The following is a 17,774-nucleotide window of genomic DNA, read 5'->3' as shown; positions in this document are numbered from 1 at the left end:
CCTCTCCAGTCAGTTCATAACTCTGCTGCCTGTCTCGTCTTCCGCCAGGGTCGCTTTACTCATACTATCCCTCTCCTCAAGTCGCTTCCCTGGCTCCCTATCCGTTTTCGCATCCTGTTCAAACTTCTTCTACTAACCTATAAATGTACTCACTCTGCTGCTCCCCAGTATCTCTCCACACTCGTCCTTCCCTACACCCCTTCCCGTGCACTCCGCTCCATGGATAAATCCTTCTTATCTGTTCCCTTCTCCACTACTGCCAACTCCAGACTTCGCGCCTTCTGTCTCGCTGCACCCTATGCCTGGAATAAACTTTCTGAGCCCCTACGTCTTGCCCCATCCTTGGCCACCTTTAAATCTAGACTGAAAGCCCACCTCTTTAACATTGCTTTTGACTCGTAACCACTCGCCTCCACCTACCCTCCTCTCTTCCTTCCCGTTCACATTAATTGATTTGATTTGCTTTATTTATTTATTTATTTTTTTGTCTATTAGATTGTAAGCTGTTTGAGCAGGGACTGTCTTTCTTCTATGTTTGTGTAGCGCTGCGTACGCCTTGTAGTGCTATAGAAATGCTAAATAGTAGTAGTAAATATTAAAAAATAAACATAAAGTGATCTATGTATATATATTGCTATAGTGTACAGCGCTGCGTACGTCTAGTAGCGCTATAGAAATGATTAGTAGTAGTATTAAACCAATTTTTGTTTCATATAATTGCAATTAATTTTGTAATTCATTTTTTGTTCATTGCAGGAATCCTATAGAAGATGGCAGATCATAGCCCCAAAATAGATGCTCTCATCTCATGGGTAAGATACCATCCTGTTAACCCTGTACAGAAGATTGATTGATTGTTAATTAGCTGCAGTTGCACAGAATTTCTTGTTGGCCATACAGACCTTTGAGTATAGGGCTACTTAGCTTTATGCATTTAACTCAGTAACAAAAGCTGTTAAAAACTATATGTGTGACTTTTACAAGCTTTTGGGGATATTTTGACTTAATTTTATGACTGCTTCTTTGTACTTCTCAGTTGGAACTGGTTTCTGCTAGGCTGTAATGCCATGAGCTGTGTGTTTGCATCTACCAGAGGCTTTCCCCAGTTTTATAATCCCCACCATCTGCAGTCTATCAGAGTCATTGCAGTGATGGTCCCTGGCTAGGGGCCACAAATCACGATTTCCTCTGGAACATGGTGTGCTTGTAACTTAGCTGTTAGCATTTTGCAAAGGCTGGGACTCCTTGCTGAGAGAGATCATGAACCTCTTCTTTTGCACATTCCTGTCTGATAGATTTGATTTTTAGAGCTTGACTTCTATCTAAGACTCCCATATAGTAATGCATAGCACTTCTGCTGAGCTTGTCCATACCTTTTAATGTTTTGCAGATAGTGTTTCAGTCTTTCTCTCTTTATATACATTTCCCCAAAGTAAAATGGAAAAGACAGATAATTTCAAAGAGAAATAATCAAATTACAAATTCAGAAGCAAACGAGCCTAAAAAAAAAAGCCACCCTCATGGGAGAAGTAGAGAATATTTAGGTACATGATTGTTCTTCAACCTTACAGCTGTAAACACTTGTGTGTGACTTGACAAGCGTCTTCTTGACTACATGTGTTTGAAACACTAGGCTAACTGCGTTTACCATTAATAATATTCTCTCTCAGTTATGAATTGAAGAAATTAATGTGCAGTCCATAAATAGTCTATTTTTGATCCAGCAGTTTACTCCTGTTTTCTTTGAACTTCCAGCTTAATTGGAATCGGGGCTTAGAACCGGTTCCATGAGCTTTAATTCATAACTGCCCAGGGATTTTTGCCTTGTTTTTATATCCTTCCAGCTTATTTTAGTTGCTGCAGTCTTGCCGTAATGGGCCCTAAATCTGATCTTCTCAACCTGCTTTTCCTTGCTTCTTCATTGGGATTCAAACTAGCAACCTTGCATTCTAGAGGCGAAGAATGCACTTCTAAAGGAGAAGCTCATGCAACTCAAGGGAGAACTGTATGGAGACTTAAGCAAGGAGAGGCTAGTGGAATGCTCCATTATCTCCAACTGGGAGATGTGATGGGGTCCCATACAAGCATATAAACAGTTCCACCCTAGGTGCACATAAGCCTCAGTATTCCCAATGCTGACTACTAAATATAATGTTTGACTTGCAGGTGTATTATTATTATTTGTAACATTTGTATCCCACATTTTCCCACCATCTTGCAGATGTATCTGCAAGAGCCATAAATGCTGTTGTAAATGAAGGGATACAGATACAGGAGATAAGGTGGTGAGAGGACTTATGTATTTGGAAAGAAAATGTAAGGCTTATACTACGGAGGTTAAAGAGGTGAATCTATATGACGTAGACTTCCAATCATCCTGTTAGTGGTCCACAGAGACAGCGAGAGATGGCAGACCGTCAACCCCCAATGCAGAGGGTTTATAAATACCATGCACAACAGATACCGAGGACCAGAAGTCAGTGTGGACTGAAAAATGGGAAAGGGGAGAGTGTTCCGAAAGGATGGGCTCCACCTTAACTGGGATGGAACCAAGCTGCTGGCGCTAACTTTTAAAAAGGAGATAGAGCAGCTTTTAAGCTAGAATGGGAGGGGGGGGGGGGGGGGGGGGGGGGGGGGGTGGAACCTACAGTCGCTCAGGAGCATATGAAAGGATACTATTGAAACAACATTATGGGAATTCCAGGAGACAGAGTCGATCAATGCTGAAAGTAAGCCTGCTGTGCTTAACCCATTAGTGCCCAATGTTCCCGTAATAAGCTATATGGAAACAAATTGATTTGTTCCCATATGGGAACATCGGGCACTAATGGGTTAATGAGAGAGCAGGATGAAGGATGCTCGTAACTTCTAAGCAGCTTGTAGATCCAAGGAAAAAACACAGTTTAAATTGCCCATAGACTTCTACAGTCTACACCCTGATCGTGACTGAATAGATTAGCTTCAGACCTTAGTACAAGAACAGTACTGAGCAGACTTCTGCGGTCTGTGACCTGAGAAAGGCAAGGACAAATCAAACCCGGGTATGCATATAAAGTATCACATACCATGTAAAATGAGTTTATCCTGTTAGGCAGACTAGATGGACCGTACAGGTCTTTATCTGCTGTCATTTACTATGTTACTATGTATACGAATGCTAGAAGCCTAAAAAATAATTGGAGAGTTAGAGTGTGTAGCACTCAATGATGAGGTCAGCAGTCGTTGTCTAGGTTTGGTCCCGGGTCCAGTTCACAGAGGCAGTGGGTTCTCAAAGAATGCACAATCCACACGGGTTTGGATATATAGTAACATAGTAAATGACGGCAGAAAAAGACCTGCATGGTCCATCCAGTCTGCCCAACAAGACAAACTCATATGTGCTACTTTTTGTGTATACCCTACTTTGATTTGTACCTGTCCTCTTCAGGGCACAGACCGTATAAGTCTGTCCAGCACTATCCCCGCCTCCCACCACTGGCTCTGGCACAGACCATATAAGTCTGCCCAGCACTATCCTCGCCTCCCACCACCGGCTGGCTCTGCCACCCAATCTCGGCTAAGCTCCTTAGGATCCATTCCTTCTGAATTACAGCATTGAGCCTGCCGTGAGTGGGAAAGCGCGGGGTACAAATGAAACAAAAATAAAATAGGATTCCTTTATGTTTATCCCACGCGTGTTTGAATTCTGTTACCGTTTTCATTTTCACCACCTCCCGCGGGAGGACATTCCAAGCATCCACTACTCTCTCCGTGAAAAAATACTTCCTGACATTTTTCTTGAGTCTGCCCCCCCTTCAATCTCATTTCATGTCCTCTCATTCTACTGCCTTCGCACCTCCGGAAAAGGTTCGTTTGTGGATTAATAATTTTCAAATATTTGAACGTCTGTATCATATCACCCCTGTTTCTCCTTTCTTCCAGGGTATACATGTTCAGGTCATCAAGTCTCGCCTCATACGTCTTGTAACGCAAATCCCTTACCATTCTCGTAGCTTTTCTTTGCACTGCTTCAATTCTTTTTACTTCCTTCGCAAGGTACGGCCTCCAAAACTGAACACAATACTCTAGGTGGGGCCTCACCAACGACTTATACAGGGGCATCAACGCCTCCTTTCTTCTGCTGGTCACACCTCTCTCTATACAGCCTAACAACCTTCTAGCTACGGCCACCGCCTTGTCACACTGTTTTGTCACCTTCAGATCCTCAGATACTATCACCCCAAGATCCTTCTCCCCGTCTGTACCTATCAGATTCTCCCCGCCTAACACATACATCTCCCGAGGGTTTCTATTCCCTAAGTGCATCACTTTGCATTTCTTCGCATTGAATTTTAATTGCCAAACCTTAGACCATTCTTCTAGCTTCCTCAGATCCTTTTTCATGTTTTCCACTCCCTCCCGGGTGTCCACTCTGTTGGAGATCTTAGTATCATCCGCAAATAGGCAAAACTTTACCTTCTAACCCTTTGGCAATGTCACTTACAAATATATTGAACAGAATCGGTCCCAGCACCGATCCCTGAGGCACACCACTACTCACCTTTCCCTCCTCCGAGCGAATTCCATTCACCACCAAGCTCTGGCTTCTGTCCGTCAACCAGTTCCTAATCCAGTTCACCACCGGGTCCTATCTTCAGCCCTTCCAGCAGGGCCGTGCCTAGGGTCTCTGGCGCCCCCCTGCAGACTATCAGTTGGCGCCCTCCCCTGCAGACTATCAGTTGGCGGCGGCGGCGCCCCCCCCCCCCCCCCCCCCCCCCCCCCCCCCGTGAAATTGATCGCTCACCACTTGCCACACTGACAGGAATTGTCAGCAATATTCTTAGAAACAAATTGCTATACATTGCAAAATAAGATAGCAGATGTAAATTCTCAAAGTGGACTATATTCCAAACACTAAAATGAAAATAAAATGATTTTTTTCTACCTTTGTTGTCTGGTGACTTTCTTTTTCTGAACAAAAAAAAAAAACCAAACAAAAAAAACAGTACCACGGGCCTTTAAAAATGGAACACAGTTCTTTAATGAATGAGCTCATTCATTAAAGAACTGTGTTCTATTTTTAAAGGCCCGTGGTGCTGTTTTTTTTGTTTGGACTTTAGTTTGTACTTCGTTCCCTCTCTTTTGTTATATCCGACTTTCTTTTTCTGATCATGCTGGCCCAGTATCTGATTCTGCTGCTATCTGTCCTCTTAACTCCGTTTCCAGGGCTTCCTTTCCATTTATTTCTTTCCTTTCCTCCTTTCTTCTTCATTTCTGGTCCTCAGCTTCTGCCTATTTTCTTCATCCATGTGCAGTTTTTCTCCTCTCTTCCTTTTCCCTCATTTCATCTCCTTCATCTTTCTTCCCTCCCCTCTATGTCCAGCAATTTCTCCTCTCTCCCTGAGCCCTGCCCTCCCAATCCATGCCCATCCATGCTCCTCTGTCCCCTGCCCCCTCCATTCATCCCTTTCCAGCAATTCCCCTCTCTCCCTGAGCCCTGCCCTCCCAATCCATGTCCATCCATGCTCCTCTGTCCCCTGCCCCCTCCATTCATCCTTTTCCAGCAATTCCCCTCTCTCCCTGCGCCCTGCCCCTCCCATCCATGCTCCTCTGTCACCCTCCATTAATCCCTATCCAGCAATTCCCCTCTCTCCCTTCCATGACCCCCCCCCCTCGCATCCATGCTCCTCTCTCTCCTCTCGCTCCCATGTCCCATCATGTCCCTCCCTGTTGGCCTGGCCTGGCCCGCCCTCTTCTCCCCTCCCCCTTCGCATCCATGTTCTCATCTCTCCCCTGCCCTCCCGCTCCCATTGTTTAACTGTCCGCCCTCTTCTCTCCCCCCGACATCCCTTTTTTTTTTCTTTTTAAATTTACCTCCGTGGGGGTTCTGGCAGCGCAGCGTCAGTGAACGAAGCGGCGCTCCCACGTCTCTAGCCTTCCCTTCGCTGTGTTCCGCCTTCTTCTGATGTCAAGGAAATGACGTCAGAAGAAGGCGGAACACAGCGAAGGGAAGGCTAGAGATGTCGGGAGCGCCACCTCCTTCACTGACGCTGTGCTGCCGGAACCGCCACGGAGGTAAATTTAAAAAGGAAAAAAAAAAAGAAAAGGGATGTTGGGGGGGGGGGGGGGGGGGGGGGAGAAGAGGGTGGGAAGTTGAACAATGGGAGCGGGAGGGCGAGCGAGATGAGCATGGTGCGGCGGCGCCCCCCAGAGGGAAGCGCCCCCCTGCCATGCTTACCTCGCTTACCGTGTTGGCACGGTCCTGCCTTCCAGTTTATTTAAGAGCCTCCTGTGGGGAACCGTGTCAAAAGCTTTGCTGAAATCTAAGTAGATTACGTCCATAGCTCGTCCTTGATTCAGTTCTCCTGTCACCCAATCAAAGAACTCAGAGATTCGTTTGGCACGATTTCCCTTTGGTAAAACCATGTTGTCTCGGATCTTGCAACTTATTGGCTTCCAGGAAATTCACTATCCTTTCCTTCAGCATCGCTTCCATTATTTTTCCAATAATCGAAGTGAGGCTTACCGGCCTGTAGTTTCCAGCTTCTTCCCTATCACCACTCTTGTGAAGAGGGACCACCTCCGCCGTTCTCCAATACTTCGGAACCTCTCCCGTCTGCAAGGATATGTTAAACAAATCTTTAAGAGGACCCGCCAGAACCTCTCTGAGCTCCCTCAATATCCTGGGGTGGATCCCATCTGGTCCCATGGCTTTATCCACCTTTAGCTTTTCAAGCTGTTCATACACACTCTCTTATATATACACACTCTTTTATATATATAAAGAAAGTATATTGTATGTTTGCATATATGTATAGGCTCACAAAGGGTGCAAGACTGTCTCTCTGTGTGTGTTTAGAGAAAGAGAAAGAACAGTTAAGCCAGCAGAGCCATGTGCTGTGGTGGCTAAAGATGGAGGTGTGCAGAGAAAGAAAAAGAAGAAACAAAGGCAGCCCAGCAGAGTCCTGTGCACTCTGCTGCAGGGAGAAAGAGAGAAGTGCCCTGGACAGAGAGAAGTGCCCCGAGCACCATGTGCTGTCCTTTATACCTCCAGAACAGAAAGAGATCAAAAATATCTTCCTTCCCAGCCAAACTCCAGTTTACTTTCTGAAGTCAGGAAAGGTGAGCATTTTCACAGATTCTCCTGTTTGAAGTCCCTAGTGATGGAGCCTCTATGTCTGGCCTCTTTTGTTCTCAAAGAGAGAGCTCTGCTCCCAGATGGAACAAAAGGTATGTTAATCAGGAGTAATTAAACACAGGGCTAGCAGGCAGCTCAACACCATTTGGTCCATTTTGCCATCCTCTGATTCCTGAGGGAGGGGTGAGTTCTCAGAGGTCAGAAGCTGGTTTAATATTATGCCATATTAATATAAGTATGTCAGAGTATGTCCAGGAATCCTGACATTAGGCATCTCAGAGACTTGGTGGAAAGAAGACAATCAATGGGACACTTAACTGGGTATAAATTGTATCGCAATGATAGGATCAAATTAGACGAGGGGTTGCGCTATATGTTAGAGGGGATTGAGTCAAATAAAATAAACTTTCCACATGAAACGGATAGCAGTGTGGAATCATGGATAGAAATTCTATGTGTGAAGGGAAGGAGTATTCTTATAGGGCTGTATTACCGTCTGCTGGGACAGAATGAACAGACAGATAAAAAAATGTTTACAGAAATTAGGAAAGCCGGCAAATTGGGCAACACTATAATAATGGGTGATTTCCCCAATATTAACTGGGTAAATGTTATATCAGGAAGTGCCAGAGAGATAAAACCTTTAGATGTGATAACTCCTTTTTGAAACAAGCAGTCCAGGAACTTACAAGAGGGGGAGCCATTTTGAATGTGGTCTTTGTGGCATGCAGAGCATAGTGCGAGAGGTGGCAGTGTTGTGTTCCCTGGGAAACAGTGATCATAAGATGATAGGTTTGAGCTACTATCCAGAATAAACCCGCAAAGGAAATCTGCATTTCCATATCATCAAGCTGATCAATCCATAGACTGGTGGGTTGTGTCCATCTACCAGCAGGTGGAGATAGAGAGCAAACTTTTGCCTCCCTATATGTGGTCATGTGCTGCCGGAAACTCCTCAGTATGTTCTCTATCTCAGCAGGTGGTGGTCACACACAGCAGCAGCTCTGGCTAGGCCTCCAAGCCTAATCCTTAGGTTTTGTTGAGGCCTGGGGTTGAGGGCTCTTTTGAGCAAGTGCAAACCTGGTGGTGCCAGGTCCCTCCTTTTCTCCCCCCTCCCGCTGGCTCCGTTAAAAAAAAAAAAAAAAATTTTAAACGTCTTTAAAGGCGTTTATTTCGACGTTTCTTTAAACGTTCATTGCAGCTACTCACTGGGACACCAGTTCGTTACAGCTCGGAGCGGCAAGCAGGTAATTTTACCTTTTTATAGCGGGCAGGGGGTTCCCCGATTCTTCTCCTCGTGGCATATGGCGTCGGAGGGCGAGGGCGCAAAGGGTCACTCCCCGGATCGCTGGAAGCGCTTCTAGAGGGGATGCGGGGGTTTTACAACCTGATTCGCCCTTGATGGGTGACAGTTTAGTGACCGATGAATGTCCCGGTCGTTCCTCCGGCATGGCGGTTTTTTCCCGCCATAAACGCCCATCCCCCGCTCCTCGCCTCCGCCATCTTGGCCGGCCACGCGGCTCGGACGGCTTCTTCGTGGGCCGCCCTTGAGGTTGGAGACATTAATGCCATGAACGCCCTTAATTTGGGCGACGGCACAAAAGCGGCTAAAGTTAAGCGCCGTTCTTCCCGCGCGGCTCCTTCGCGGAGTTTCGCGCCGGACGCCATTTTGGATGCGCAGCATGTCTCTCCCCCGCTATTGCGAGCGCCGGTTGAGAGTGCGTCTAGGGCTGTTGCCCAGGCTGCGGAAGTGCACAGTCTGGGGGGTTTCTCCCCCGAGTTTGTTTTGCTGCTGCATCAGGCTTTCCTCATACAAAACGCTGCCCCTGCTCCCTCTTCTGATAAAGAGGTTGAGGTTCCCAGAGGTAAACGCCCTCGGGTTGATTTCCAGGCCTTGGAGGACTTTGTCTCCTCCGATGTAGATGAGGGCAGCGTGTCTGAGGTCTCCCAACGGTCCTTTGCGGATTCCTTGGAGGAGATAGATCCCCGCTCGGATGGAGTGGATGACCCCTCTGCAGCGCGGCTTTTTAGCCCAGAGGATTTGCCCAACCTGTTGTTACAGGCCATGGACACTTTGAAGATTTCCTCTCCGGAGGACGTCTCTCCCTCAGCCCCTGTTGGCTCTGCCATTATGCTGGGGACGAAGCGCCCGCCTAGAACCTTCCACGTGCATGATGCCATGCACACCTTAATTGCGGCTCAATAGGATGTCCCGGAAACGAGCCTTAAAGTGGCTAGGGCTATGTCCCGCCTCTATCCTTTGGCTGTGAGTGAACGTGAGGCCTATCTGTGGCCTACCGTGGATTCTTTAATCACTGCGGTGACTAAGAAAACGGCGTTGCCGGTGGAAGGTGGCACGGCCCTAAAGGACGCCCAAGACAGAAGATTGGAGGCGGCCTTAAGGTCGTCCTTTGAGGCAGCTGCTTTAAGTTTGCAGGCCTCAGTTTGCGGCTCCTATGTGGCCAGGGCGTGCCTGACTATGGTGCAGCGGGCTTCCCCCTCGGATCATTCCTTGAGGGCTGATTGGCCGGCCCTGGAATCGGGCTTAGCCTATTTGGCAGACTTGCTGTATGATGTCTTGAGAGCCTCAGCTAAAGGCATGGCTCAGACAGTCTCTGCGCGGCGGTGGCTTTGGCTGAAACATTGGTCTGCTGACCACGCCTCTAAATCCCGCCTGGCTAGATTGCCTTTTAAAGGCAAGCTGCTCTTTGGGGTCGAGCTGGACAAAATCGTGACCGATCTCGGCACGTCTAAGGGCAAGAAATTACCAGAGGTCAGGGCTCGGGCTAGTACTCGTCCCGGTACCTCCAGAGGACGGTTGCAGGAAGCCCGTCGGTACCGCCCGGGCAAGTCGGGTTCCTCTGCCCCCTCTTCCTTCAAGAGGAATTTCTCCCCCAAGCAGCATTCCTTTCGCAGAGACCGCCGTCCCGGAGGTGCTCCCTCCGGTCCTCCCCCAGGGTCTCGTACCCAATGACGGGGCCTTGGTCCACGCCCCAGTGCAGATTGGAGGACGGCTGTCCTCGTTTCTGGGCGAGTGGACCACAATAACTTCAGACGCGTGGGTGCTGGAAGTCATCAGAGACGGCTACAAGCTAGAGTTCTGCCGACCCTTAAGAGACGGGTTTGTACTCTCTCCCTGCAAGTCTCCGGTCAAAGCTGTGGCAGTGCAGCAGACCTTGGACAACCTGATCCGCCTGGGTGCGGTCGTTCCGGTGCCAAAAAATCAGATTGGCAAGGGACGTTACTCCATTTACTTTGTGGTTCCAAAGAAAGGAGGTTCTGTCCGGCCTATCCTCGACCTCAAAGGGGTCAATCGGGCCTTGAAAGTGCGGCACTTTCGCATGGAGACTCTCCGCTCTGTTATAGCGGCAGTGAAGGCAGGAGAGTTCTTGGCTTCCTTGGACATCAAGGAAGCGTACCTGCATATTCCCATCTGGCCTCCTCTCCAACGCTTTCTGCGTTTTACAGTCCTGAGACGACACTTCCAGTTCAGAGCCCTCCCTTTCGGGTTGGCTACTGCTCCGCGGACCCTTTCCAAAGTAATGGGGGTCATAGCGGCCTTCCTGCTAAAGGAAGGAGTACAAGTCCATCCTTATCTGGACGACTGGTTGATCCGAGCCCCCTCTTATGCAGAGTGCGGCTAAGCTATGGACCGGGTAGTTGCTCTTTTGAGCTCCCTGGGATGGATCATCAACTGGAAGAAGAGCCAGCTGCGCCCGACTCAGTCCCTGGAGTTTCTGGGAGTTCGTTTCGACACCCATGTGGGCAGAGTGTTCCTGCCGGACAATCGGATTGTCAAGCTTCAGGCTCAGGTGGACTAGTTCCTAGTAGCCTCCTATTCGGGCTTGGGACTACGTGCAGCTGTTGGGCTCTATGACGGCCACGATGGAAGTAGTGCCCTGGGCCAGGGCTCATATGAGACCACTACAGCTCTCTCTGCTGCTGCGCTGGACTCCGATGTCGGAGGATTATGCTGTGCGCCTTCCTGTGGACCCAGCAGTGCGCAAGGCGCTGAGCTGGTGGACGCAGACAGACAAGGTGTCTGCAGGATTGCCTCTGGTGACCCCGGAGTGGATTGTCGTCACGACAGACGCCTCTTTGTTGGGCTGGGGAGCCCACTGCTTGGGAAGGACAGCGCAGGGGCTCTAGTCTCCTGCAGAGGCAAGTGGTCTATCAACCTCCTGGAACTCAGAGCCATTCGGTTGGTGTTATTGGAGTTCATCCCGGTACTGGTGTTGAAGCCTGTACGGGTCCTGTCGGACAATGCCACGGCTGTGGCCTATATCAACCGCCAGGGAGGTACCAAGAGCGCCCCTCTAGCCAAGGAGGCTATGAGTCTTTGCCAGTGGGCGGAAGCGAACCTGGAGCAGCTTTCAGTGGCCCACATTGCCGGAGTCATGAATGTCAAGGCGGACTTTCTCAGTCGCCATACCTTGGAGCCCGGAGAGTGGCAACTATCTGCTCAGGCGTTCTTGGACATCACGATGCGCTGGGGCCAGCCGAGCCTAGATCTGATGGCGTCATCGGCCAATTGCCAAGTGCCGCGCTTTTTCAGCAGAGGACGGGACCCTCGATCCCTGGGAGTAGATGCTCTTCTCCAACAGTGGCCGACACAAGAGCTCCTCTATGTGTTCCCGCCCTGGCCCATGTTGGGCAGGGTGCTAGACCGGGTGGCAAAGCATCCCGGCAGGGTAATCCTGGTGGGTCCGGATTGGCCCAGACGTCCCTGGTATGCGGACTTGATCAGGCTCTCAGTCGACGATCCTCTGCGGCTGCCTGTGGAGCAGGGCCTGTTACATCAAGGTCCCGTGGTGATGGAGGATCCCTCCCCCTTTGGTCTTACGGCCTGGCTATTGAGCGGCAGCGTCTGAGAAAGAAGGGCTTCTCAGACAAGGTTATCGCCACTATGTTGAGAGCGAGGAAGCGCTCTACTTCTACTGCTTACGCCAGGGTTTGGCGTATCTTTGCAGCGTGGTGTGAAGCAGGCTCACTTTCTCCCTTCACTGCTCCAATTTCTTCAGTGTTGGCGTTCCTGCAAGAAGGTCTGGAGAAAGGCCTGTCGCTCAGTTCCCTTAAAGTCCAGGTAGCGGCTCTGGCTTGCTTCAGGGGCCGCCTGAAGGGTGCTTCCCTGGCTTCGCAGCCAGATGTGGTGCGCTTTCTCAAGGGAGTTAATCACCTGCGCCCTCCTCTGCACTCAGTGGTGCCTGCGTGGAATCTCAACCTGGTGCTAAGAGCATTGCAGAAGCCGCCTTTTGAACCCTTGTCGAGGGCATCTCTGAAAGACCTGACGTTGAAAGCAGTCTTTTTGGTGGCTATCACTTCAGCCAGAAGAGTTTCCGAGCTCCAGGCGCTCTCATGTCAAGAGCCTTTTCTGCAGTTCACTGAGGCAGGAGTGACTATTCGCACAGTGCCTTCCTTCCTGCCCAAGATTGTTTCTCGCTTCCATGTGAATCAGCAGCTCTGTCTCCCTTCCTTTCGTAGGGAGGACTACCCAGAGGAGTACTCCGCTCTTAAATATCTGGATGTGAGACGAGTCATCATCAGATACTTGGAAGTGACCAATGATTTCCGGAAATCAGATCATCTGTTTGTCCTGTTTGCAGGTCCTCGTAAGGGTCTGCAGGCTGCTAAGCCTACAGTGGCAAAATGGGTCAAGGAAGCCATTGCAGCGGCTTATGTGGCCGCGGGGAAGGTGCCGCCTATCCAGCTGAAGGCTCACTCCATGAGAGCTCAGGCGGCCTCGATGGCAGAGGCCAGTTCCGTCTCCTTGGAAGGGATATGCAAGGCGGCAACGTGGGCTTCGGCTCGTACATTCTCCAAGCATTACCGTTTGACTGTGGCTGCACGGGCGGAGGCCCGGTTTGGAGCTTCAGTGTTGAGGTCAGGGATTTCTATGTCCCGCCCTGGGTGAGTACTGCTTCGGTACATCCCACCAGTCTATGGATTGATCAGCTTGATGATATGGAAGGTAAAATTATGTATAATCATACCTGATAATTTTCTTTCCATTAATCATAGCTGATCAATCCATAGCCCCTCCCAGATATCTGTACTGTTTATATTCTGGTTGAATTTTAGGTTCAAGTTTAGCCTTCAGTTACTTCAGGAGGACTTCGTGTTCAAGTTCTTCTTTCACTTGGATTCTTCAAGAGTTGAGACGAGTTTGTGTTACAGTGAGCTGCTGCATTCCTCTCCCCTCCGTTTTACGGGGCTGGATTGAGATTTAAATTCTGCCGGCACTCCCTCCCGCTTCGTGCGGCTGTAGGGCAGCTTTGTACCCCTCCCGCTTCGGCGGTGTTAGGGTCAGTCAGCTCCTCCCGCGGTTGCGGTTGCAGGATAAGCCAGATCCCCCCGCATCGGCGGGGGTGGTGTCCCTCCCCCGCTCCGCGGGGATGAGCTGGACGGATTCCCCTCCCCCACTTGTGTGGGGATGAGCTGGGTTAATTCCCCTCCCCCGTTTCGGCGGTGGTGAGCTGGGCAGAGTGTCCCTTCGTGGGTGTAATTCTCTAAGTGCTGAGTCCTGCGGATGGAGCTTTGATATCGACATACTGAGGAGTTTCCGGCAGCACATGACCACATATAGGGAGGCAAAAGTTTGCTCTCTATCTCCACCTGCTGGTAGATGGACACAACCCACCAGTCTATGGATTGATCAGCTATGATTAATGGAAAGAAAATTATCAGGTATGATTATACATAATTTTACCTTAATTTTTGAAGGTGACTATAATAAAATGAGGAAAATGGTTAAAAACAAGCTAAAAGATTTGCCTGCAAAGGTTAGGACACTAATCAGGCATGGACGTTGTTCAAAAATACCATCTTGGAAGCCCAAACCAGATGAATTCCATGTATTTGCAAAGGTGGAAAGAAGAGAAAACGACAGCCAGCATGGTTCAAAGGTGAAGTGAATGAGGCTATTACAGTCAAAAGAATGCCCTTCAAATGGAAAAAGGACCCAAATGAAAAAAAATAAGAAACAACATAAGCAAGGGCAAGTCAGATACCAAGCATTAATAAAGAAGGCTAGAAGAGAATATGAAGAGAAACTTACTGCACAGGCAAAACTCAGTAACAACTTTTTCTGTGGCGGAAGCTGCCTCTGCGAGCCCAGGAACGTGGGAGTCTGTGCTGGTGGCTCCGGTTGAGCAATCTGACCAAGGGAGGCCCCCCAGTCGATCGTGGTGATGACAAACACCTGTCTTCGGGGCTGGGGAGCCCACTATAGTCACTTTGTTCAGGGTCTGTGGTTGTCAAGAGGCCTCTCTGTCGATCAACCTGTTGGACACCAGGGTGATCTGGCTGGCTCTGGGGGCCTTTGTGTTTGAGTAGAGCGGCGGTACGGATTATTTCGGACAACGCAACTACAGTGGCTCATGTCAGTTGTCAGGGTGGAACAAGATGTTGCCTATTATAGCAAGAAACGGCGAAGATTATGGCCTGGGCGGAATGTCACTTGTCAGATCTATCAGCCTCGCATGTAGTAGGGGTGGAGAATGTCGAGGCAGATTTCCTCACACTCTCAATCCGGGGGAGTGGTCTCTCAGCCAGCAGGCTTTTCGCTTGATAACGGATCACTGGGGGATTCCACTCCTGGACCTCTTCGTTACAGGTCTCAATGCTAAAGTGCCTCGCTTCTTCAGTCACAGAAAGGACATCAAAACAGAGGGCATAGATGCACTTCAGCACTGGCGTCAGGGTCTTCTCTATCCATTTCCCCAGTGGCCTTTACTGGGGCGCCTCATTCAAAGGATCAAAGTACACGGCGGTCCGGTAATTTTGGTGACTCCGGACTGACCTCACAGACCATGGTACACAGATCTAAGGTGCCTTCAGTCGGCTCCTCCGCTCTGGCACCCGGATCAAGTCAACCTTCTGTTCCAGGGTCCGATCTATCATCCAGATCCGGCTCGATTTTTGTCTTACGGCCTGGCTCTTGAACGAGCGCGCTTGTTGAAGAAGGGTTACTCTCCTCTGGTCATCTCCACCATGCTGTGCTTGCATTGCCAGTTGACGTCCCTGAGCTATATCAGGACATGGCGCATTTTTGAGTCCTGGTGTTCTGAACGGGACGTTCCCTCCTCTTCGTGCTTCCGTGGCGGAGATGCTAGATTTTTTTTGCAGCAGAGATTTGATAAAGGTTTAGCTTTAGCTTCCCTTAAGGTGCAGGTGGCAGCCTTGTCCTGTTTTTGGGGAAAGGTACAAGTTTTTAAGTCCTTAGCTTGTCATCTGGACGTGTCCCGTTTCCTCAGAGGGGTGGGTCTCATTCGCCTTCCAGTTAGGGATGTTTTTCTGGCTTTGGACCTGAATTTAATTCTTTCCGCCCTCTCTAACTCTCCCTTCAAACCTTTGTTGTCTTGCTCCATTAAGGACTTAACCCTCAAAACTGTTTTTCTGGTAGCCATTGCGTCGGCTAGGCGAGTGTCTGAGTTGCAGGCCTTTTTCTGTTGGTCTCCTTTCTTGGAGTTTTCGAAAGAGAGAGTGGTCTTTTGTCCTGTGCTTTCTTTTAATCCTAAAGTAGTCTCACGTTTTCATCTCTCTCAATCGGTGGTACTGCTGGTTTTGGACTCTTCCACTGGGTCGGAGGAACAGCGCAAGTTGCGAACCCTGGATGTCAGGAGGGTTCTCAAACATTATCTGAAGACCACCAACGACTTCAGACGTTTGGACCACCTGTTTCTGCTTTTTGGAGGTTTCACAAGGGGTTGGCGGCTTCCAAGCCCACTATTTCGAGGTGGCTTAAGGAGATGATCTGCTTACCTCTTGGCGGGGAAGCAAGTCCTGGAGAGGCTTAGGGCCTATTCTGCGAGGGATCAGGCAGCTTCCTGGGCGGAGCGTTTTCTCGTACCGTCCGTGGATATTTGTAAAGCTGCGACTTGGGCTTCCTTATATTCCTTTTCGAAGCACTACAGGCTAGATGTGCAGTGTTGTCAGGAAGCGGGTTTTGGGGCTAGGGTCCTCATGGCAGGGATGCTGGGGTCCCTCTCTTAAGGTACTGCTTTGTTACTTCCCATCAGTCCAATCCTGGGCCGGTCTGGAGGGACACTAAGGAAGGAGAAATTAGACCTTACCTGCTAATTTGCTTTCCTTTAGTCCCTCTGGACCGGCTCAGGTCCCTCCTGTACTCTCGGCTTTGGTTTTTTTTTCTTGTTTCTGAAGTGTTCTGTGCTTGGTGGTGTTTGTTCTTTTTGTTCAGGGGGTTCAAGGGTGGAGCTGCTCTGTGCGTTTCTATTGGGTCTTTAAAAAAAAAAATTGAATAATTCATTAAACGAACCCCTGCAAGGGTCCTGAGTTTCTAACTTCTCCCCTGCGTGGAGGGGGGGGGGGGGGTGATGTTTGCTGTTACAGACGCAGTGCTTCACATCAGCTTCAAGCACGGTAATTTGGTGCTTGAGTGGCTGCTCAGATTCTCGGTGCAACAGAAGATAGGCCTTTTTCTTTCTCTCCTGCTTTGTTAGACATGTACTGTGTCTAGGGTCACATGGCCAGGGCTCTTATTAGTTCCTAGAACTTCCAGTCTCCACCTGCTGGAAGGAGTGCACAATCCTTCAGTCCAATCCTGGGCCGGAGGGACTAAAGGAAAGCAATTTAGCAGGTAAGGTCTAATTTCTCCTTACTCCTTTGCAAAGACATTTCAAGATTCGATAATGTCTATGCTATTTACTTTGTACTCTGAGCTGCAAGGGTTCCATTTCTTCCCACTCTTCACTCTGCTTGGAGCTCTCGCAAAGTAATTTAGGGCAGTGATCTAGAGGAATGCCCAGTCCCCAACTTACTTCTCCAGAATCCTCCTTAGAAGAGAGTTGTACAGGGCTTCCCTCCAATCCTTCTCCAATCCAGTCCCCTTTTGTGAAAAGTGTTTTAAGCCTGTAAAAAATGTATTGGATATTTTCTTGTTTTAAATATGTCTGAAGTGTATTACTCCTGTTTAGTCAGCAGATGGTGTATGTTTATGTATAAAGCTGTTGCAGATGGCTGATTTCTCTTTCTTTCCTTGGCGCACAGATAATAGGAAGTGCATGTAGTAGTGTAACCAGTTGTTTGAAATCTTGTTGATTGGGCTCTGGCCCAGAAGCTCATCTCATTTGGACTTTACTGGTTTTGGGTTCAGTTTCAGCTTGGTAGAAGAGAGAGAGAGAGAGGTCTTTGCTGAAGCCCTGTAAAAGACAGTTATATTTAATAACTGGTAAACAGCTATATATGTCTTGATCTCCCCAGGTACTTTGTAGGAAGTATGCAAATGTTTAGTTAGTGTCATAATTGATCCATATTTCGGTTACTGTTATTGTTTGCCAACTGCACTATTTTGTTCCAGTGCTCAATGTTGTAAGAGAATAAACATAATTGTTTGCCCTGTTTGTCTGGACTGATAAAGAATCCTGGTAGTTTGTGTGTTGGGTCTGTGGGTGCTTTCTGGGAACTATGGGACCACTGGAAGTGTGTCTCCAGTAACCTAGAAATCACTGGGTATAATTGGAGAGCGGGAGACGTGCCCCACAGTGGTTGTGACCCAGTCAGTGAGAGGAAGGTGCTAATGTAGAGCACGAGCGGCAGGTGGACCTGAGCTGTGCTGGTGATGAACCCTTTAAGTGGCCGCGGGGTAACCCCAAGTGGGTGGCTAGAAGTTTCTTGATACCTTTATAAGGGTTGCTCCTGG

The 17,774-nt window shown here is 49.0% G+C and overlaps 1 protein-coding gene across 3 annotated transcripts in view; it reads left to right on the top strand.

The window, feature by feature from the left end:
* NUMA1 (nuclear mitotic apparatus protein 1) overlaps positions 1–17,774 on the top strand; it is a 213,694-nt gene that overhangs the window by 49,547 nt on the left and 146,373 nt on the right. For all 3 annotated transcript variants that reach the window (XM_030199975.1, XM_030199974.1, XM_030199976.1), the window contains exon 2: positions 757–812. In XM_030199975.1, the coding sequence (XP_030055835.1) occupies positions 771–812 (42 nt within the window). In that variant the 5' untranslated portion in view covers positions 757–770. The remainder of the gene's footprint in view (positions 1–756; positions 813–17,774) is intronic.

Source organism: Microcaecilia unicolor, chromosome 4 (genome assembly GCF_901765095.1).
Source record: "Microcaecilia unicolor chromosome 4, aMicUni1.1, whole genome shotgun sequence".
Lineage (NCBI taxonomy): Eukaryota > Metazoa > Chordata > Amphibia > Gymnophiona > Siphonopidae > Microcaecilia > Microcaecilia unicolor.
The sequence above is the reverse complement of the archived record's forward strand: the minus strand, read 5'-3'. Positions and strand labels throughout refer to the sequence as shown.